Below are 23,415 nucleotides of genomic sequence, written 5' to 3' on the forward strand. Positions count from 1 at the left end.
AATGTAATCACAGTAGATCTGCATAAACCTGAATAAGTCACTAGTGTTGCTAATAACAACCCAATTTGGCCACAGAAAGGTGGCAGTGTCACAAGGATTTGTAGCATCTGATGCTCAAGTGAATCAATGAACTTGAACTTGTTTTCTTTAAATATGTATTTTTACATAGTGGGCCTATTCATTTATTAGTTCTTGTCATATGTAAACTTTTACGACTTAAAATACGTCTGCAAACTGTCCTTGATTATTTCCAGTGTAATGACAACAATCACATTTTGTTCTCATCACTTATTGTTTGTCCCAGTGGGCTTCATGCTATAAAGGAATGTCCTGCATCATCTGCACATATGCATAAAGTCATGTGTACAGGTACTTTTCCATTCATTCTCCTGGTAAATTTCCCCTAAGTCTATATCTGAACTTTATTGACCTCTAGTGGTGAAGATGTAGAATACACCGGCCCAGAGGGGACAATATCAATAACAAAGGCTCTGTTCCTGGACACTGTGTTTACGACAGGAAATTTTCCATACACCTTTTCCTGCTTCCATAAATCAACAATTCCAGGTTGTTTTTACTGCTTGGAAAACACATGGAAAAGTCTCCGAGCACAATCTACATCCATTCATTCATTCATTCATTCATTCATTTATGTATTTAATAGGCTACTGATTACATGCCATACTTGTTTTTTTGTTTAGTTTTTATGTAGTTCACCCTAATGTGTGGACTAAACAACAAAGCAGTCAAGGATATTTTAGGGATACACAGATTGCAATGCATGTGTTGTATATTTAGTATCAATATCTACTCATTGGGATGGCATACAGGACTGAGTCTCTGATGTATGACCTCTTGCACTCCACATCGCCTTTTGAACTCGCGTCGTACAACATGTTACGCAACTGTACCGAACATCCTGAAAAAATGTAATGAACAATTTGTGGTAAACCGACCACAGAGACAGACACACCTGTTATCTTTCTTTTCACAGTTGTTTTTCACAGAGCACCTGCAGCTGTATTGAGCAACAGACCTTTGTTTTCAGTGAGGCGTCCAAGCAGGTTTTAATAGCTTTAATGTAATTGCTCGGAGCCTCTCAGCTGTCACATTACGTTCCCATTCGCTGTTACAATTAACTGATCCAATACCGATAATAAGCCAATTAAATTTCTATTAGAGAGCCTCTGTTGCATAGTAAATTTTCTGCAAAAGCACCGACGACTTTACCAGCTAGTCAAAATAACGTTCATGGAAATTCTCTGCTGAGTGTCCAACACTGTTGCAGCCATTAAATATGGTTCATGCATATCCCGTGCAATCCATGTATAAATATAACGCTATAAAACTGTTTTTCCATGCACATTTTTTAAAAGGTCTCGCTGCACAGGAAAAGCCTTTAAAATGATAACAAATGCCACGTTTTTTGGAGGAAAACAAGAGTTGTGTTATGTAACAGAATAATTAAAGTGGAAAGGCTGACTCTTGGTAGGCCTAACAGGGCTAAGCAGAAAGCGCATTGACTGAGTATTAGGGCCCGTAGTGGCTGTCGTCTCAGATTCCGTGCTGTGACAGTACAGCTGCCAGGTTTAATATCAGGCCCTGTTCTAGCAATGTGGGCCTGGTGAATTACCTTGCCCCGCTGTGATAGTCCCATTTAGGAGGGGGGGGGGGGGAGTCACACCGATTGCCTGCAGGCTCTGCTGAGATGCAGAGATAGAAACTATACAGACAGCGGGGAGCCTTCCTGCACGGTTCAAGTAAAATATACCTAATGAGCCACATGCAGTAAGATGATGCCGGTGCAAACCAGGATGCTCATGACCTTCCTGCTCTGCCTGCTTTAATCACAGTTTAATAACAACATGAACAAGTGAAAGGCATTTACACACAACACAGCGATTACGGTTTGAATTGTACCTGCATTAGGGTTGTCAAAGTTAAGGCGATAATAACATGTTAGCGCAAATACGTTTTAACGCCACTAATTTCTTTAAAGCATTAATGCAACTTGCGATTTTCCGGTTGTAGCGGGCTCAGTTTTAAAGACACTGGCATCATGTGAAACTAGAAAACCTAAGGAATCCATTGGTACTAGCCGTGTCATACTAGCTTGTCGCGATGGAGGTTAAATAACGCTCCAAACTTACTCTCGTCTTTGGCGAGGAAAAACTCACATGGCCATTTTCAAAGGGGTCCATTGACCTCTGACCTCAAGATATGTGAATGAAAATGGGTTCTATGGGTACCAACGAGTCTCCCCTTTACAGACATGCCCACTTTATGATAATCACATGCAGTTTGGGGCAAGTCATAGTCAAGTCAGCACACTGACACACTGAGAGATGTTGTTGCCTGTTGTGCTTGAGTTTGCCATGTTATGATTTGAACACATCTTTTTTTATGCTAAATGCAGTACCTGTGAGGGTTTCTAGACAATATTTGTCATTATTTTGTGTTGTTAATTGATTTCCAGTAATAAATAAATGCATGTATTTGCATAAAGCAGCATATTTGTCCACTCCCATGTTGATAAGAGTATTAAATACTTGACATTTCTCCCTTTAAAGTACATTTTGAACAGATAAAAAGTGTGCGATTAATCGCGATTAACTATGGACAATCATGTGATTAATCATGATTAACTTTTTTTAATCGGTTGGCAGCCCTAATCGGCATGTTTCTAAAGAGTTTAATGCTGCCTTTGGTTATGGTTATTTCTGTGGAACTTACTGCGACCATGTTTGATGCGTGCCAAATCCAGTGAGTCACTACGGCTAGGCCACGGTTTCCATCTGATGTCCCCTGTGCAAGAGCCAACCGCGTTATATAATACTGTGATTCATTTGCACCGAGAAGAATGAGGCTGAGACATGCCGCCAACGTCCCAGAACATCCGCACCAAATTTGAGATGAACACAGTACAGCCTAATACGAAACACCGGTTGTAAAAGGAAAAGAAAGGCATCCTTTTGACCGAGAAGTGATCTCAAACTGATAGATTTTGTTTCCTCTGTGGTTTTGACCGCGACCCATCTGCACTAATTAGGAATGCACGGAGTGTATGAGAGTGTGGCCTGAGAACACACAGCCCCGCCATAGGCTGCAGCCAGAGGCCGTCTCAGAGGAAGCTGTCAGTGTGGGCAACAGGAGCGGTTACCACCAATGAATACTGAACACTCTACAAACACTGGGACACCCAGAGGCACTCATTATTATCACATCACCTATATAAGTCTCCCGGGCCATGAATAGAAACGAGGCACATGGCCTTGGTCTCTCGCTCGTGAGGGTTTTCTATAAATTTAACAGGCTGTCAATTTCTGCCCTTGGATTGCGTGTAATACTGCATGTGGTGGCTTGTGTCAAACACGCAGTGCATGCAGAAGGTGGTGACAGGGCTGACATTGTTATCCAAGGGCTGTTCAACAACATGATCATCAAGGGTTTAGAAATGAAGATGTGCAATAGTGGCATCCAATCTTGTTAAGCACAGCTGATAGAGACTGAAGATGAATTTTCCTGTTCCATTTGGCAAGATTGAACATTTTGAAAAACAGTTTCCAGTGTTTCCATACATGCGAATCAGGGCCGGCTTAAGGCATAGGCTATATATGCAGACGCCTAGGGCACCACCTTATAATTAATAATTATAATTATTATAATAATAATCGTCATCGTCTGCATTGAGGTAACAACTGAACAAATAAATAAATAAATACACTTTTCACCCCTGTAACTGTCTTTCTCACACTTTTCATCTGCCTGGCCACACTTATTTATTAATAAAAGTGTAAATTGTAGTGGAACTGACTAAACACTTTTAAGCCAACATTATCAGGGACCAATTGTTTATTTATATTATAGTAAATACAGTTATTTATGAAAATAAAAATCTTAATTTTTGTCTTAAAACCATTGCGACGTCTGATGAGTGTTGCGGTTTACGGGGTTAGGGTTAGGGTTCTGGGGATTTGAGCTCTAACCCTATAACCCTACAGAGGGGGTCTCCAGATCCGAATTTCGCCTAGGGAACCAAAATAGCTAGAGCCAGCCCTGATGTGAATTGTAATCCAAGCCATTTCAAGACAAACACTGCATCCACAACTCTACATCATTTCGACACTGACACACTGCCGTTACCATCCATCTCCTCCTGAACTGTCTTTAATGTGCACATCTGTCACTGTCACACGTCACTGTCATGCCAGATATCCTCTCACACTGCAAGACAAACTCGCAAACGCTGTCCCCCCCCCCCCACTTACCGCCGATCTGGCCTCTTGAACAGACTCGGTGAGTAAGGGGGCGAGTAACTCATAGCTCTCTCGGGATAGCTGAAGTGCTGGTAGTGGCTGCAGAACCTGTGGGTCGGTTCGGCCAGGCGGAGGGCGCACAGCGTCCTGGGAGAGTGCGGCATGGCCCCGCATGGCACGAATTCAGCGGGACGCGTCTGAGAGTGTCCCATCTTAGCTGCTCAAGAAGCAGAAGCCGTTTGACCGTTTGCTCACTGCCCTGCTGTTGTTTTGTTCCCTGCAACTGTGCTCTCGTAGCACAAAGAGACAATTGAGCGCTGGCCGATACCTCTGGATATGCAGTCATAACTGTGAGGGCCATGCTGTGACTGGCACTCGTATGATGCGTCTCCAATCCAGTGGAGCACAATGCCCCAGAGTCACAATGAAAATGACGGTTTCCTGAAAAGGCGCCAATTGTTTCATCTCTACACTGCTGGAGTGTCTGTTTCAGGCAGACTAAGGAAAAGATCTTTCTCTAAATGTACCTGAAAGGAGCAACGCCTATCTGCATACCTCATTTAATCAGTGGTAATACGTGTAATAAAACACATAGTTGAGCCGTTGTTCCATGATGTGAAACAAACTTGTTCTCCGTATAATGACCTTATCCGGAGCCAGATTTTCCAGGACATTAAAGGCAGCCAAGTGAGCAAATATCATAGTGTTTGCTCACTTATATGGAATGGTTATGAAGCTCTTAAAGGGACAGTGTGTAGGATTTGGTGGCATCTGGTTGCAGATTGCAACCAACTGAGTACCCCTCCTCTCACTCCTCCTTTTCCACGGTTTTGCACTCTGCGGTTCACGTTACCGCAGTTTCACAAGCGTGCCGGAGAACTACGGTGGCCTTCAGGTGATGTAAAAATGCGAAAAGCTCTCTCTAAAGCAAGTGTTTGGTTTGTCCGTTCTGGGCTACTGTACATGGCGGAGCAACATGGCGGACTCCCTGAAGATGACCTACTCCCTGTGTAGATATGAAAGGCTCATTCTAAGCTAACAAAAACACAACGATTCTAAGTTTCAGGTGATTATACACTAATGAAAACATAGCTATGAATATTATATTCCATTTCTGCTCATAGATCCCCCAAAATGTTACATACTGTTCCTTGTTCAGCACTGCTAATTTGTAAGTATAATCAAGCTCATGGCAGATGAATTAGTTCAGCGGTATCTTTTGCAACATTTCAGATTGCGTGTGTGGCGTTCACAACCTCCCTAAACACTTTTAAACTCTGATTAAGCGTGTTTGTCAGTTTCAGTAAGCCTCCTTTGTCACGATGGGGTGTAATTAATCTGGTGATGTTTGGAGAGCTATTGCTGTTGGTGAAGGTGTAACAGCAAAAGTAAGCCGCTCTCTCCATGATTAATTGCAAGCTGCTTTCAAGTTTGACAGCTCTGTGTTAATGTCTCACATCGCTGTCTGTATTTAATCCATCTTTTTAGCAAGTGGAAGGCTTTGACATTGGATATTGCATAAGGGTTGTGGTGGTGTGGTGTTACATGACAGACAGTGGTGTAAAACCAGTTTCTGCATGTTGTCTTTTCAAAGATGTGTCCATTGGGTTGTAACATTTGCATATTGGCATTTACCACTAGATAGGATTTAATGCAATCTTTTGTGCCGTTAAAGTATAAATTCAGGAGACAAAAGTATAATGAGCTAAATGTCAAGTAATAACTATAGGGAGTCTATATACCTTTTAGATGGATTTTAACTGAAAAAATGTGATTCATATCAATGTATAGTTAAACCGTATAGATAATTTGGGTGGTTGAATGTTCCCACACACCCTCTAAGTCAACAAAATGTTATTTATATTTCCTTGTAGCGGTGGAATTTCCGGTTCACTGAGTTCAGTTTCTATCACTGCTCACAATCGTTATTCAGGGTAATTTGCCCAGAACAGCCGTTCAACTGCCTCTGAATGGGGAATGGATGTCGTGCACTCGGCATGTTTACACCCATCATGTCGGGGTGCAATTCATTTCAAATCAAGAACATTTAATCCTTTTCTTCTTTAGTTTCATTTGTTTCCTCTTCTCCAATTTTTTTAGGTTCTGCGTTGCTAAAAACATGAAAAAGACATTTATTTGTCTTAATATAGTACTTTTTTGCCTGCAACCAGGGAAAGATGGCAGTGAGCTGAAACTTCCCCCCTGATGAAACCAATGGGTGACATCACAGATACTGTATGTTCCTTTACAGTTTATTACACACCATAGGGAGCTTCTTGTTTTCCTTTTTTTCTGCCAGACAAATGGTGCCATGTAATTCCAGACAAATGATCCTCCCACAAATATGACCGATACTGTCTGTACAAACATGGGAATGCACACACGCACACACACACACATCCAGAAGAACAGAAAGAGTTGCTGACTTGGCGTTTCATGGTGTTATCATGTGGTGTTTAGTCACAGTAATTTATTTTTTAAGAAAGAGAGCACATGGATGAGGAGAAAAGAAAAAAAACAAATGTCATACCATTTCATGTTTATGTTTATGTCATGAACTCAGCATTATTATGACTCTGAGCTGCTGTGTTAAGCAGTTTGGCTAAATGTTAGTTACAGGCGCCAAAGGACCAACTTTTTAATAGGCTGTACTTAGCTACAGAAAGGTCTTAATTATGATTTCCATGGTAGGAAACATGGAAGCATTTCTTCCCCTGTATATCCTTAAAGGCAGCTGTTAGCAGAGGACACCACAAGCAGGTTTGTGTGTGTGTGTTTGTGTGTTCACATTTGTGCTTTTCAGCATCTGTGAGGAACTGTTCCTCATTAGTCCCTTGATAGAGGATCTCCTTTGGGTGACTTTGGATGATGCTAAACTTTGCTCATTGCCACCAAGAAGACAAGGCAGGAACTTACTTTGATTCAATTCCCCCAGACAACACAAAGGACCACTTTAATGCTTAATTTCTACTTAATTTGAGTTCATACAAAGTGATAATAAGTGCATTTACCTTCATTGAAACTAATAGCTGTTTAAAGCAGGACAAGCAGCGCTGTAGCTAATGCCGCTGTGTGCAGTATATTGCAGTTAACAAGCTTGGGGACTTGGCAGCATCTGGCACCAGGCTGTGATTCAGCAGCAGTCCGACAGCTTCAGGCCATAATGTAAAGATTTACCTTGTGCTATAATGGGGAGAATGTCCTGGCTAAATTTACTGCGAAAATACTGAAGTAGAGCCAAGACCCAAAGGAGTGTGTTAGGGGAATATGGAGGTATGGTGAACCCCTGTCAGGCCACATTCATCCCTCCAAAAAGAGCACGGTCTAACCCAGAGGATTCCCATCTGTGTACACTACACAATGTACACTATGAAAGATAAGGGATAATTAGGCTCTCAGGATGCAGTTAAGTGATCCCACTAATGGCTCTTTGGATGCTCTACAAAAGGTCAAAGGTTGCGGACGCAATTGGCCATGTGGTGTTAAATAGCAGAGGACTTTGTCATTAGCTGTGTCAACCCCCTTTGACTCGGTACGGGTCGCCTAGTTTACCACAAACTTTTACATAAGAACGCTGTTGGATTCTGTGAGTGTATATTTCTGGAATAAAAAACAAGGTATAGCATGAAAAGTGATACTCAAAAAACTGGATTCCAAACACACTGAGTGCCACTTTGCATGGAACGTGTGATAAATACACCGTTGGCTGGATCGTGTCCCAGAACAAAAGGTTACAGAGTTTACTGCCATCTGTTTATATTCGTCCGCTTATGTTACTTTAGTGTACCGTATACCTCAGCTGTCGTATAGTTGATGTGTATCCATTTCTAATCCGAGTTGCTTTCTGTCATGGTGCTGACTAAGAAATCTACTGTACGTGCTGTGAAGCTGATTGATACTCACGGAATCGCTCCGAGGCAAAGCGATGGGTTATACCGCGCTATCAGCTCTAAGTTGGCAGGTTTTATCTTTATTGCAAACTGTGTCATCTGTTGTGCTACATTGTGGATTTTTTTTTTTACACCAATAAGTCATTAGAAAAGTGGTTTTGACACTGTATGTTCATCATAAGCAAAAAAGGATGTCGCTAAGAAGGTTGGCAGCATCTGTGCTGTACGTAAATATATCTGCTATGTGATGGCTGGGCATCTTTATAGACCTAATTGCTTTACAGCACAAATCAATGAACAGTCTGCATGAGTATTTCAAGAGGTGGAATTATGTCAAAGACATATGAAAAACTGACTTTGAAAATCTATTTTAGAGGAAAACAACAGAGTGAGGGTTCGGGCTGACTCAAATGCTTCGAAGCTGCGAAGTATTCGACCGTTGCCATGGTAATCGACCTCCAAATCAATATTTGAATGCTTCGTTTTTTGTTTTTTTGTAATATAAGGATGTAATAATAACGTATAAATCCCCAAATAGCCCATGAAATAAGGAGCCCTAAGAAGCACCAATATCTTCATGACAAATAATCAGTAATTTTACTGATTAATTCTTCCTGGAAACAACTAATAAAAGCACCTTATAATGCAGTTTCTGGTTCAAGTTGAACACATGAACGAAACAGGGAGAAACTCTTTTCTCAATTGCCCCTCGCCCATGTTTAACATCTTTATTCACTCTTTCTTTTCTTCTTTTCTAAAGTATCCTAATACTAATGTCACCACCTTCCTTCCTTCTATGCATTCGTCCCTCTCAATCTCTCACACTCTCATCATCTTTTTGCAGCCGTGTGTCTGGCTGAGCTCGCAGCTGTGTGACCCAAGTCAACAGCAACTGGGACAACACTGGAGGGAGCCGGGCCCTCGACGGGCCGCGTCCCCCGATGTGTGTTTGTGTGCTTGCTTGTGTTTTTTGTTTGCCCCGTGTGTGTATGCCGATGCGTGCGGTTCGCCCGCTCGCCTGCGTACGTGCGCGCTCACGCACGCCTGGCCTTGTCAGCGCGATCTGGATTTAACTGGATGATAGGCGCCCTGCTAACTATCACCGTCGGTGTCATCCAAACACGGAGTCGTTCCCACAGACTCCAGCAGAGTTCCTCCGCTGAGCATCAGAGCTAATCCTTTGTCACCTGCGAGATGACGATGGAGCAACGGCAAATTTCCCACGGATGATTTGACACAAGTCATTGGCGGTCATTGCTGAAGGGACGTGCATAAACGGCTTAAACGGCTACATGGAGGAGCATTAAATATCCCTTCATGTGACAAAATATTAAAAGAACAAACATACAAATATGCCAACTGAATTCAAGCATGCAATAAGTTTTTATTTTATTTCGTCATACATTTCCTAAAACTTTTGGTATTACACATTTTCATTTTGTGCCATCTGTCGATCCCTTTCTGCCCTGTGGTGCCTGACATCTAATATCTAAGTCTTCTGATGAATCATGCAACTACAAACAATGATCTGTTTGAAGTACTTCTAAAAGAAAACTTTAAATATATCACTCTTTTCTTTAACTGCTAAGTCACTTGCAAAACCTCAGTTTTGCTACGTATGTCTTTGGCCTCAAAGTCCGACATAGCAGCGACCAGGGCAGCGTTTCCACTAAGTTACTCATATTAGCCTGAGGAAGTTTCATCAGCCTGCCTTCCACTGATCTCTACAAGCTAAATAAATAATATCATTCTCCCTCAACAAGACCACAGGAATGACTCAGATCTTAATTCAATCCGCTTTCCTATTTCCACACGGCGTGCCCCAGCTCAAGCAAGAGAGCTGTAAATCAAAACGTCGATGTTAGAATAACAATTGCTCTACTGGTGGTTTAACGTTCATTTATAAAACCACGCTGTAGTATACAGATACCGGGGAGGTCAGACCATATGACGCCCTCAGAAAGAAGCCATTCTTTTAAAGGGTAACATTGCAACACGTTCTCATCCCACCGCTGCTTTGTCACGCCTGGCGTCACTTAAGGTTTAGGCAACAAAACCACTATAGTTAGGTTTAGGAAAAAACAACATAAGCTTAAAACTACTACGTTTGTAAAGTGAAAATGAAACTTTGTTAACACGGGATACGAATGAACAGCTGTTTGTAACTTTAAAGTGAAACTTAGCGCACGGGACACAAACAGTGTTCTCCTGAATGAAAGCCTTGTGTTTGTTGGGCCCATCCACCACATCTGTTTTCGCTCTTTAAACAATATCATCACACTCCCGCCGCACTTTATCTTAGCGTTTACTGTTGCCGCAGACGGGTTTACATTGTAGTTAATGGATCGCCCGGTGCGTTTCATACTGACGCTAAAGGGTGCCTTGTGTATCGCCACGCCGATGGCCGTCACAAAGCCTCGGTATTTGACGCCCTGGGAATGAGAACGGGCTGAACATTTATGTGATGTCTTGATTTAAATGTAGACTGTGCACTATCTATAGGTGCACATACAGGAACTTGTGAACAATGTGTTCAAAGCAGGAATAGTAAAATGAATAGAAATAGTGCATGGATCCCTTCTCCTTGGTACTGAATGTACTCTAACGTTCACCCCAGGGATCTCCCCCTCTGTTTGTGTTTTAACTCGGGGCACCACTATTGAAAACTTGGATTGATTGCTACAGATGTAGCATCTGTGCAGTAGGACATCAAGCTACGCTGCGTTCATATGTAAATATGCACATAAATTTTGCCAAGCTGTACTGTTGTATTAAAACCATTCACAGGCCACTTCTTTACTTTCTCTCAAAGGGGAACCTGATATAACTCAAAGTGCAGCTGTGAAGTGCTACAACGGGGAACTCATGTATATTCAGCACCTCATATAATTCTCCCATTGCAAATTAAAACCATTCAGTGTGAGAAACCACAGTAGGGGCAATAGGTCTGTGCAGTCCCACAGAGGTACAGTGTGGCTGACATGCAAACAGAGCAGAGGGCGGAAGACTGAGAGAACATGGTGTACACACTGTACGCAATGTTTCCTCAGCCTGTCTCCGTGGCGAGGATCCCCTACCGTCAGAGGACGGGGCCGAGACAGACGAGGACGCGGCCAGATGTGTGCGGGCTTCATTCTACTGAGTCTTAAAAGGAAATGTGTTGCAGTTTAATAGAAGAAACGTTAATGAGAAAGTGCAATTAAGGAAGCCGCGTCTCCTTCAGGAGAAATGTATATCCAGATGTCGGCCACCCGCGTGAAATCTGTAAAACAAACACGTTCGGGGCCGTAAACACACGTATTACATCATCATTCTCACTGCTCAATCCGGTAAAGTTAATGGGGACTTATTAGTGTTAATTGCAATACACTTTAAAAAGTAATAGATGTAATGGCAGCCTTGAGGATGCTTTCTCTGCTTTGTTAAACCCCTGAAAAAGTCCTAATCTGTCTAATTTAAAGTATGGAATGGTAACATAACATCACATTACATTAGATTTGATGTGAAAATAATTATGTTTACAATAAAATATACAGTAATTTATGTTCAAAAGTATAATTACATTATGTTTCTTAATTTATGAAGAATGAATCCAAATGATCAAAAGTAGATCTTTATCTTTTTGTCCCCACATGCAGCTGCCAGGATGAACTTTTATTTCTTTTATAATATTCAGTAAAATGATTCAATCTTGTCATTCTGACATGCTCCATAAATTTCGTGTTTGTATCTTTTTATCTTCAGCAATGTTTTACACTACGTGGCTGTCCATGGTGCATTTACTTTTTTTTTTTTATGGTTTATTCTCACATCTGCCCTGGATCTGCAAAAACATCTGTAATTGATGATATGCAGTTATACAACAAACTGTAGGGCTCCCTACGAGTGGTATGTAACAGTATGTGTCACTGCGTGGACGGTTTATGTAAGTGGGATTCAACTGTGGAGATAACTGCATGGCTATTGATTAACTAAGAATCATTCACATGTCTTCTCTCCGCTGTTGAACTGTGTAGAGTGCATCATGTCAATGGCACTGTGTCCATACTATGAGTGACAGTTTCATTATACTTAAAACTGCAGTTGGCAGAATAATTTTGGCATCACTGGGCAAAAACTCCAAAATAACCTTACAGCATATTGTAATTCAAGTGCTCTGAGAAAACTAGACTTCTGCACCTCCTCATGGCTCTGTTTTCAGGCTTTAAAACAAATCTAGCCCATGTAAGGAGACTTTGGCCAATCACAGGTCATTTCAGAAAGAGAGCGTTCCTATTGGCTGTTCATTCAACGGAGACAGACCCCAAACTTTGTCATTTTACAGTTTAACAGTTCCGACCGTTTGATCGGAGTTTGCAAGTGATTGACAGCTGCTCAGAGACGGCAGGCTCCAGCTCAGCTCTGATTGGTTGTTTTCCTCCGGTCTGTGAATTCTTGCAAATGCCGTTAGGAGCGCCAGAGGACACCGGAGGACACAGAGACGCATGATTTTTTTCAGATTACGTTTAAGTTTAAGTGCTCCCTACTTTTTGAAGGGAGTTAGAATTCTACACACCTCAAATGTTCAACTCTTGTATATGTGTGTGACTTCAGCAGGATTTCTATGTGCAACACAAGAGCAGTATATTTCAGGATGTGACTCCGTCAGGGGAAGGATCAACATCAAAAGCTGCTGCGTGATCCAAATAAACCGGGGAACATGGTGATATGAGCTGAGAGGCTGTTTGGGGAAGTTTACAGGAACCCCAGCCTATCCTGCCTTCAAAAAGCCAAACAGCCTGCCCCTCACACAAAGACGCACGTCTTATAAGCTTCAGTGATTGGTCATTTTTTTTCTTGGTCGTGCTCCATTTGTAGACGTGCAGCAGGGTCGAGGACAAGGGAACAGATTGGGACTTGACTTCAGGATATTTGGTGACATTGTTGAAGCCAAATGCATTGTGAGGTGACATTTTTACCTTACATAGACAATTAAATAATGTGAATAAATAAACATGCAGTAAGCATTCACTGAGTTTGGAGACGTCTCTTCCATCAGTGTGGCTTTCAGGCCTTCAAGTCAAGTCTAGTCAATTTTATTTGTATAGCCCAAAATCACAAATCTCAAATTTGCCTCAGGGGGCTTTACAACCTGTACAGGATACGACACCCTCTGTCCTTTACAGTACTACTCTCTCATCGGATAAGGAAAAACTTTTAACTGTGAAAAAAATGGAAGAAACCGCAACTTTGAGAGTTACTGTGACAAAACAAATGAGCAGAGCTATTTTCATGTTCTAATGGGATTCTCCTTGAAATAAACACTTCTCAGCAACAGCTCATTGAGCCCGCCGCTTTGTAATGAATGCAAATGTATGAACTAAGCAGGCATGTTATGCTGTGGCAGCTGAATAATCACACTAATGGTGTCACTACTTTGCAAATTTGCGAAAAACAAAGCGGTTTTGAATAATTGCAAAGACTGTTGTCTCATAGGGAACATTCTTATTTGCCGCTTTGAAATACAAACACGTGTAACTGCGAGGTATCACCCATGAGAATAAGCATAAAAGCCAGCACTTTAGTTTGATTTCCACAAATAAAATGTTCTCTTTAAATTTGAGGATGATCTGCTGACAGCAAAGTTAAGGTTCAAGCTCTCCTCCGAGAAACAAACAGGAAATACTTCCACTTAAAGCCACTCTTGAACTTGGAGTCGGTCAGAGTGCACAACACACATTTTTTTGAGATGTCATTTTCCTGGTCTCGAAGCGGCGCTGAAGAGCAAGTAAACACGACCTGCTATCCCAGTCATTGTTTAAAGGCTCGGGTAAACAACGCAGGCTAAATTGGCCTCCCTCCTGTGTGTGTGTACCCAAGAGGTCCAAAGTTCACTTATAAAACCACTCTCGTATCTGTTTGGCACGCACACAGGTACACAGTCAACCTCCCATGCAAGCAAAGGTGTGCATTCAAGCATTCAAGTATAACAACAGATTCACATCCATTTTTGCATGCAAAAAGGGACATACTGTACGTGCACCATGACACGTAGACACGCATACAGAGAATGCATTTGATATGCACACTAATTTGAGGTCATTGACATATGGAGACAAAGCACACAAACACAAATGCATAAAAGCAAGCATGCACAAGTATTACACACTCTGTTTTTCTCTGTCTGGACGTGTACGTTTCCAGCTTTTGGCAGGCGGCCACTCACATTCTTAAGACACTGAAACAGAGAGATTCTTTGCCAGCTTGACACTTTTCGTAGGACTGATCTCTTTTTTACGCCGGATTAAATACACTTTAGAAAGAAATGGTCTTGGAGATTTAAGGATTAATGCCGCTGGGAAAGAATGGCAAACTCAATTCTGAAAATGTCATAGTCAATCAAAACAGCCCTTTTTTGGAAAGTGCACGATAAAAGAACAAGGAGTAGATGATGCTTTTTTGGCTGACGTAAAATCTCTAATCAGATCTGGCTCGTTGGCGAGGAGAAGTGCGCAAGAGCTCTTTAATGTTTTGGAGATGGGCAGATTTGCCCACGCAAGCAGTGTTCGGGAGCCAGTAAGATGTCGCCTTATCTTCGTGCCCAAATCTCAGAGTTCAGGCGTTGAGGCAGAAGGTTCACACCAGCAAGGTTAGGGAGTACAAAGCATTCAAAATATGTTCCCTGGTAAGCAAGTAAAACTACAGGAGATATTAAGAAGAGGAAGAGACTGAGACAGGTCAGTGAGGTCATGCACTCAGCGTACTGATCCAGGGTTGTCTTTGGCTCCAATCCTGCAATAACACCACGCAGAGCACGCTGTGGCGCATCATGAAATGGGAGAAATATGCCAAGCTTATATAGCGTTGTTGTTGCAGAATTACTGCACACAAGCGCAGGTGTGCTCGTGTGTTTTTAATTTGTTTTGTCAGTGTGACAAGATAAAAAAACAGGTGATAAATTACACCGACGTAACAAGGGCAAGACAAGGGTGTGACACAAAATACACCTAAGACCTACGAAATGATGATTTGGATATGCTACAGATTTTGGATTGGAATGATAGCTAGATCTTAGATCTTAAAGGACCAGTGTGTAACATGTAGGGAATATATTGGCAGAAATGGAATATGATATTAATAAGTATGTTTTCTTTTAGCCCAGAACGGACAAACCAAACACTTTTAACCTTTCCTGCTTGGGCCGGAGTCGATAACATTACTCGCTTACGTTGCCGCCGCTCACTCTCTCTTGCTTCACCACTCACTTCCCTCATACACACACACTTTACACACTGGCTCTGCTCCAAATGTCCAAGACTATTTTTACAACAAATGCCTCTATAGAGAGGGCCATTCACGTTTTTGCGTCGACCACCGTAGCTCTCTAACACGCTTCAGGAGAGGCTTTAGTTGGTTGCAATCTCCTCACCTCACCGCTAGATACCTCCAGATCCTACACACTGGACCTTTAATACATTATCTGCCTGCAAGCACACCATCTATGCATCATTTAGTCCATACAACTGTGTTGTAAAAAATACATTCAAAGTATGTGAGCCAGTTGAATTTAAATTGCCACATTTCTGGTGATCCACGTCATATAAATGCGGCACAGATCTTGGACCTGTCGGTGCATTGGTTCAGATTTATTGCCATCTCTATAGATTCCTATAAAGATAACTGCATTTCTTTTAAATCATCTCTGTTATTACAATAAATTAACCTGTCAATCGTAAATGAAACAAACGTCGGTTAAGCTATTCAAGCTATTTTTGAGGAACTACTTCAGGATTTGCAGAACTGAAACAAAATCGGGTATTTCACAGTTTCCCACACCCACTATAGGATGACTCCTGACCTACACACACACACACACACACACACACCGAGTACATGCACACAGTCAAAAACAGCACGTCATTATCTTTGTTTTTATGTCTTCTCACACCAGTTTAAAGACTGAGGTGTGCTTTTTCTTGGAGAGACTGTAATTACGGCCCGACCGCAGAGGAAGTAGCACGGTGTGGCGCCTGCAAGGTAGCTGCCAACCTTTAGACACCCCTCAACAAATCATAATAGTAGCAGTATGTCCATTGTTTTTTTTTAAATATTAATTATTGCAGTGGCAAATATATAAATGAATCTTGGCCGTGTCACTTTTGCATCTCGTCTGCCACCTTGTGCACAGTCGTTTGTCCTGCCGTCTGTGTCATCTGGCTCCTTTGTTTGGCTTCTCTCACTCCCTCCTCCTCTGTCTGCGTCTCCTCCTCTTACAGTTATTGTTATGCCTGTCCTTTCACACAGTATCTCACTGGCATGCTTCAGGACAACCTAACCCCGACCGAGGAAATTATCCCGTGTCAGACCTGTCTTGTCATTCCTAGCTGTTGTTACTGTCTGATAACACGTGTACCTATTTTTGGCACAGGTGTCTGCTGTTGTGCGTGTTCAGCTGACGGAGGCAAGTGAGGGCAAGACTGCATATGGACTCGAGGTTGGATGGGGTCACAGTGAAACAACATACGCCTTGCACACAGTGAATTTAGATTCTTGTGTTTGCTCTACAAGTGTACCGTGTCTGAGCTGTATTCACGCATAAAGAGTGGGCACGCAGTGATGCTGCCCGATCATGCCCTTCCATTCTGTTATTAAAAAACATGAAACAAAACTGAAAGGAACAAAAAAAACTATTAATTTCAGTACAAATTAGACAGACACCATGCAGCAACTTGTAGCTGTTTTCTTATTTAGACTGCTTAGAAGAAGCTGCAGAAGATGGGATTTTGTGTGACTTGGACCGTGTATAAGCACATATCCATAAACACATATGTATGTGAGCATATATTATATGTAATATACATCACCTACAGGTCCGGCGCATGCACTTCTAACACTCTAGGCGAAAAACAATTATGCCGCCCCTCCTATTTGCAACAGGGACAGACTGGCGAAACATTTTTGGCAGTAATTTTAACACTAATACAGTTTTTGGGGTAAAAAGAGAACGTGGTGATGCTGAAGACCTTTAAGGCACTCGTCACAGTTCATCACATTCACGATGAAAATGACCTGAGCACATCAGATTTCAACAAAAACGAGGAACAATCCAAATTGGGAGGGGCCGCTCGTACCTGGCTGATCACACAAATGCTCAAGACCTGGCAGATTAAACACTTCTTGACAAACCCATGGCTGCAATATATGCATATTTCCTTTAACATGGCAACGTATCCTCATTTAACGGTTTGTATGATATCTTAAGGGAAGTTATTCCTCATTTCTTCGTGCATTTTTCTTCTTAATTTCCGCTCCAGACTTTTTCAAAATACATTTTCGTCTTCAAAGAAAACAACAAATGTACTTGGTTATGTTTAGGAAAAGATGGACTTGGTTAGGTTTACACAACAAAACTTCTTAGTTAGGTTTAGGAAAAGATCATGGTTTGGGTTAAAATAACACTGAAGTGGCGTAATTTTAGTACGGAAGTTATTAGACAAATAAATCTACGTTGACTTCTGGTTTCATACGGGACACGAACACCAGTCTCCTGGGCAACAGTCATGTGTTTTTTGATCTACCACCCCCCCCTCCTCTCTATGCGGCATACGTCATTCATTAAACTTCCTGGTTCAGAATTACGTGGATTACATACAAATTGATTTCATGGGATATATAAGAATTACAGAGCATTACTTTTCGTAGGTATAGCTACTAATGGTGTATGAGAACAGCCTCGACATGAAGATACAGCGAGCTACATTGTGAGGCAATATTTCCTCCATTTGGCTAAAAGGACATTGTATTGTGTGACCACAGAGTGCTACCAATAATGTTTCTGGTTATTTGGATTTCTATTGTCTCTCAGCTTCATGTCTGTATGAAAATAACAGTCAGACACGCAAATTAGAGCAATAACAAGAATCCACGGTATCGCCTTTCCTCGGTTTCACCAGATACTGTGTGTCTGCGCTCTGCAGCCTGAGGACAGCCCCTCGCTTTGTATCAAAGACGGAGCGGAGAGCTACCAAACACCAAAACAGGAAAATGCAAAAATGAGGAAGAGAAATGGAGAGGGAGGAGAGGGAGGGAGGAGAGGGCTTTCACAGCTGTTGTTAGGCAGTGTTTCCTCTGATAGGAGGCTCTGGCTGTACTCCCAGTTCTTTAGGTAAACCGTCAAAAAACATAGCTACCTTGGGATATGAGGGGGAGCACGCTGGTGTGTTTGCAAAAGAGAAAGAACGATAGTCTTAATAAGGCAAAGACTTGAAATCTAAATGCTAAAATGACACACTATCAGCTTCGGGTTTACTCAGTCAGCGAAAGATTACCCAACACTGCTTGCGACCGGTTCTTCTGGTGGGTTTGGAAAGTGCTGCTGCACACGATGTGGTGAAAACCTCAGAGATAGAACACTCATTTTGGATGTACAACATTTTATTTGATAGCAACATGACACAGGATGCCAAGGACACTATCATTAAACATTGCTCTAGAGAAGATGAGTAATAGTTAGGTCAGATCAAACTCCCACCTGTGTTTATAAGATGACACGTCTTCAGCAGGATGTTGTGCACGAGTAACAATGCAGACATCTGCAAAACGTGTTAGCCTTTTATCACGGGGGTTTAGATGATAATCTGAATGTAAGTCTTTAATCTGTCCCACTGCACGTCTCATTGTGTCGGGGACAGCAGCAGGTGCCATTGACTGTTTAGACTATCACTGCAGGGAAATGTGGAAACCCGTTTGTAACATTTTTAACAAAGAAGAGTTACCATGTGACAGCTGATTAGACTGTTGTCAGGCTATTGAATAGGCATTATCAGTCGCTTTAAGCCCCATAGATGTAGTTCAATAGGGGCCTACTACACCCACTAGTAGGTTTTATCATCTATTCATATGGTAGATCACCAAAATAAGGTATAAAAGAACACGACAGCAACCTCTACCGACCGTAGTAATTATGACAGGAGCAGAAGCTGTCAGGCGCTGTAGTATAGACAGTGTGAAACTCCATAAGGGGCGGAGGTTGTGTGTAGTTTTCTTTGTGTTCGTAGTTATTTTAACTCAAATAATGGTGTTTTTCCCTAAACTTAAATTGTTTGTTTTTTTTGCCTAAACTTAAAGAACTTGTAGTTATATTGCCTAAACCTAAAGAAGCCTTTTTGTTTGTGTTCAAAATGTGACGTTTCATTCAGTTTTACAACATGTTAGAACGTGTTACTTTTAAGTTTCATTTTCACTTTTAGAATGTAGTAGGCATAGTAGGCCCCTAATGACCCACATCTATGGTGCTTAGAGCGACTGATAATGCCTATTTAATGGCCTGATAACAGTCGAATCAGGTGCATTTGAACACTTGATTTACCCAAGATGCTCAGGATGAGTTCCACCTTCGCTTTAAAAGAAAAAAATATAATATTCATGACAGTTACAACATTATAGACTTTTATATAGCGCCTTTCTAGTCTTCCGACCACTCAAAGCGCTTTACACTACAATTATCAATACAGGATATCTGCAATTGCATTTGGGAGTTCTGTCTTGTCACATCACAAATCTGAAAATGTGGATTCCCAAAAGATACTACGCAAATTCCCCGCTGTGTGGTGCCCATCCAAGTTTAAATCGTTGCATTTGTCTCCACCAGTTTCAATAAAATGTAAATGCCGGTTAAGAAGCCAACATGAGAGGGCAAATGAGAGTCTCACCTAAAAAGACCGGCCCCAGGGGAGGCGCTTAGTGACGCTGTTTTACAATGCAGTGGCCTAGATATTATTGCACTCCCGGGGACAAGTACTGCCTTGTCTGGATCTGATATCTCCTTTGAGAAAGCATTTGAATCTCAATGGGAGGAAGTATCCTGCTTGTCTTTCAGTTTGTATTCTTTTATATCCACCCCTTGCTGGCTGTCATAGAATAACAGCAACCTGGGACTTTGTTTTTTTATCAGGGTGTTTCTCTGAATTTCCCACTGATATGAGCTACAATAGCATCCTTTCCCTCTGGAGGGCTAGGAAGTGGGCCCATGAACAAATAGAGCCCTATAGAAATACACTATTCAAACCACTAAATGTATCACATTACAACACAGCCAGTGCGATTCAAAGTGATGATTCTGCTGATGAAATCATGGAAAAAGAAAACATGAAAGCATTGCCGGTGTTTTGCCAACATTTCCCCACTGTTGTGTCTGTCTGTTTGTTATGTAATAACCTCTGGTGAGAACAGGACGGGAGTTCTCAGCCTTTACAGTAGACCTGCAAATTATTCATGGTTGGACTGCCAGAACATTTGCCTACTGACCCAAAGACGATCCTCATCACCTATATGGTAACTGGATTTACCCTCAGGCATGTAACATGGTCTGTTGCTGCTGTCTGCTTTATATATGTAGGAGAGTGTCTTTTAAATTGAAAACAAAGCCCTAAAGACCAGCCCTAAGTTACAGCAAACTAAGGGCAGGTGTTTAGAGCTTAGTTTTCAATTTAAAAAACACTTTCCTACATATATCCTGCAATGTACTACAGTAAATTGGCTTCACTTGCATGATATTCTTGACTTTCTCGCTTGCAGTTCAGCATTTATATCATATGCGTACAATGAACCTCAAAGCCGCTATATGCTAGAGTAAATAACCTACGACGAGTTGTTTTAACTTTACATTCTGGCCCAGCGATCCTTACAACAACATTCAAAGGATTCAAAAGCAAAGTCATGTAACAGCGTTGTTCTGTATGTGCACTGCATCCCTCCCACGCAGAGTGGCACGGCATATGAAAGAAGCCTGTAGCAAAGCAACGCTTAAATTATGCTAAACAATCCCGAGGACAATACATCAGTTAAAACATCAGGGTCGGGCAGAGCAAGTGTGGGGAACGGACAGATGGAAATGTGTAGGATGAGAGAAGAGTCGTGTACCCCTCAGATGACTGTGATTTACTGTCAAATTCCTGCAGATGTGAGCTACAACATCAGCAGCATGGAAAAGGATTAGTATAACTCATGTGTTGCTTATTTTTCTTCTGTGGGATCCATTTAGTCTTGACTCTATATTCTCCTGACTTGTTTACGGTGACCTGAGCACGGAGCTGTAACTTTTTAGATGGTGAAGGGGTCAACTGTCGGTCTTCCTGTTCCGATCAAGCTCTTCTACAGCAAAAGATGCTCCTACCGATGCAAGAAAACCTCATGACCCCAGCTAACTTCCACACAGTCGGCTCACAAGCACTGAAAGTGACCTCAAGTGTTGCACAAACTCCCCCTCTTTTCGCTCCCTCTGCCAGAGCGGTGCAGGATCCACTTCCCCTTATATGACACCTTGTATGCAGGCGAGTAATAAATAGGCCTTTGTGTGCATTTGCAGCCCTCTGTAAGACTTGTGTCAGGGACGTGGATGGCAGCCTGGATGGAATCTGTGTGTGCGTGTGGTGCGAACAACAAGAGGGGGAGCGAGGGAGAGTTAGGAGGAACACATGAAGAAAGGGAGGGAAACTGAGTTTCAACATTCCTACAAGAGTCCCACACTTTCTTGGCACCGGCCCTCGCCGCTTCCCTAAGCCCGGCATCTATTACTTTACTGCAGAAGCATCTACATGCTTTCAGAGGGTCCTTGTTTAGCCTAAACCCAGCCTGTGTAAACAACACAGCATGCAAACATAACGATGATCTGTGACTCATTCCTCTCCATGACACCATACTGGAAGGAATGCAATAAGAGGTCATTTAATGTCACTGGTGCTAATTGCTCCTCATGATGGCACAGTAAAATGGCAGGGGATTGAGACATAATGCCCCATCAGATAAGACCGGCCCGCTCCGCTCCGTGGTACGACCGCCTCTTTTAAAACACAGCGGCACAAAGACAGAAGGGAGCTCTTGGACAGGATGCATCTTGTTATTTTCGCTCGTTTGAGTCTGCTAGTCCCTCTCTCTCTCTTTCTCTCTTTCTCTCTTTCTCTCTGCTGGGGAAAGGCCAGAAAAAAAAATCAGTGAAACTTGGCACATGGGTTTATTTTTCTCCTTTCTCTCTCGCCGGCTCTTGTCTGCCAGAAAGGCATCCGCAGAGAGAAAGAGAAAGAGCTTGGCAAAACAGCTCCACCTTTCCAGTCTGCCACTGGGACCAAAGTGGTCCGTAGTCCTTTCTTCTGTTGAAGTCATAGGGAGGACTTGATTTTAAAGAGTTGTATGTAATAAACTGCTATTATAAACAGTTTTATTTTATCATGGTCTGTGACTCAGTGTGATAACTGCATCCCAGAAGAAACTTGGTACATTTGGAGGTTTCTGCTGCATCACATTTGTGTCTTTTTGGCTGGACCGCAGAGGGCCAGCCCTACAAACGCAAAAGTCTGTCACTGAGTGACTGAGTGATGGTGTCACACGATTGGTCTGCTGAGTGTTGGCGTTTCGTCATCGGCCGTTGCTCTTTCAAAATGAAAAGCGAGGAACAGTCCTTTATGCAAATGAGCCCATCCAGCATGACATGAGATGAGATTCAGCAGTGGCATAGCCTTTTTTTCTGAAGTACATTTTGGTGGATTGTTAAGACGGAATAACAAAACGTTTACGAGCAGGCCGCAATGTTGTTTCCTGTTTGAAACAGCAAGCAGAAAAGCAGGGACCAATCACGTGCGTTCCACGATCAGGTACATCACAGCTTGAACGGACAGTTGACTGGAGCAGCGCTTCTCCTTGTCAAAGAGTATAGAAGCAAAGAGACAAATCTCAGCTGCTGCCGCCATTTTGGACTGAACTGCTTATTATATTTATAATATTTTATTGTTCAACACAGGCCATTTCAATGACTAGACTAGAGACTAGACAAGAAATCATTTAGTTTTACTTTTGTACAGCGCAGTGTAGCTCTGCTGCTGGGCGCTGATGTTGCAATGAAACAGTTGACTTTCACTTCTTGGCAATATACGTTCTTTGCCCTAGTGTCCTCGCTGAACCTGGTGGACATGTGCCGCTGCATTTAACATTATAGACATGACCACTGACTATTTGTGTAACAATCTAGCCACAAATTCACACACTGACTAAAAACGGTCCAGCCATATACTCGGTTTTGACTTGTTTTTCTCTTTTTCCAGTTTTTTTTTCTCTCGTTCTTTCCTTGTTTTTCCACAGAGCCACTCTCCAGTTGTGCAGGAATACTTGAAGCCAATGAGAGTTTGGAAAGTTGGACTCACCAGTAACAAACAGGAAACCATATTCATCACACTAAAGTCAGAGTTTGATTATGGTTCACAGGGATTTGCCATTTCATGTATATTGTAAACTGTAAT

The 23,415-nt window shown here is 42.1% G+C and overlaps 1 protein-coding gene across 2 annotated transcripts in view; it reads right to left on the reverse strand.

Annotated features, from left to right (window-relative positions):
• The window catches only part of tsc22d3 (TSC22 domain family, member 3), a 41,299-nt gene that overhangs the window by 4,701 nt on the left and 13,183 nt on the right, over window positions 1-23,415 (reverse strand). The window contains exon 1 of one of the 2 annotated variants that reach the window (XM_037779998.1): window positions 4,269-4,546. The exons of the other annotated variant lie outside the window; for it this stretch is intronic. Within the exon in view, the coding sequence (XP_037635926.1) occupies window positions 4,269-4,468 (200 nt within the window). The 5' untranslated portion in view covers window positions 4,469-4,546. Of the gene's footprint in view, window positions 1-4,268; window positions 4,547-23,415 lie in introns of those variants that run through there. 2 annotated transcript variants of the gene reach the window in all.

Source organism: Sebastes umbrosus, chromosome 9 (genome assembly GCF_015220745.1).
Source record: "Sebastes umbrosus isolate fSebUmb1 chromosome 9, fSebUmb1.pri, whole genome shotgun sequence".
Classification (NCBI taxonomy): Eukaryota; Metazoa; Chordata; class Actinopteri; order Perciformes; family Sebastidae; genus Sebastes; species Sebastes umbrosus.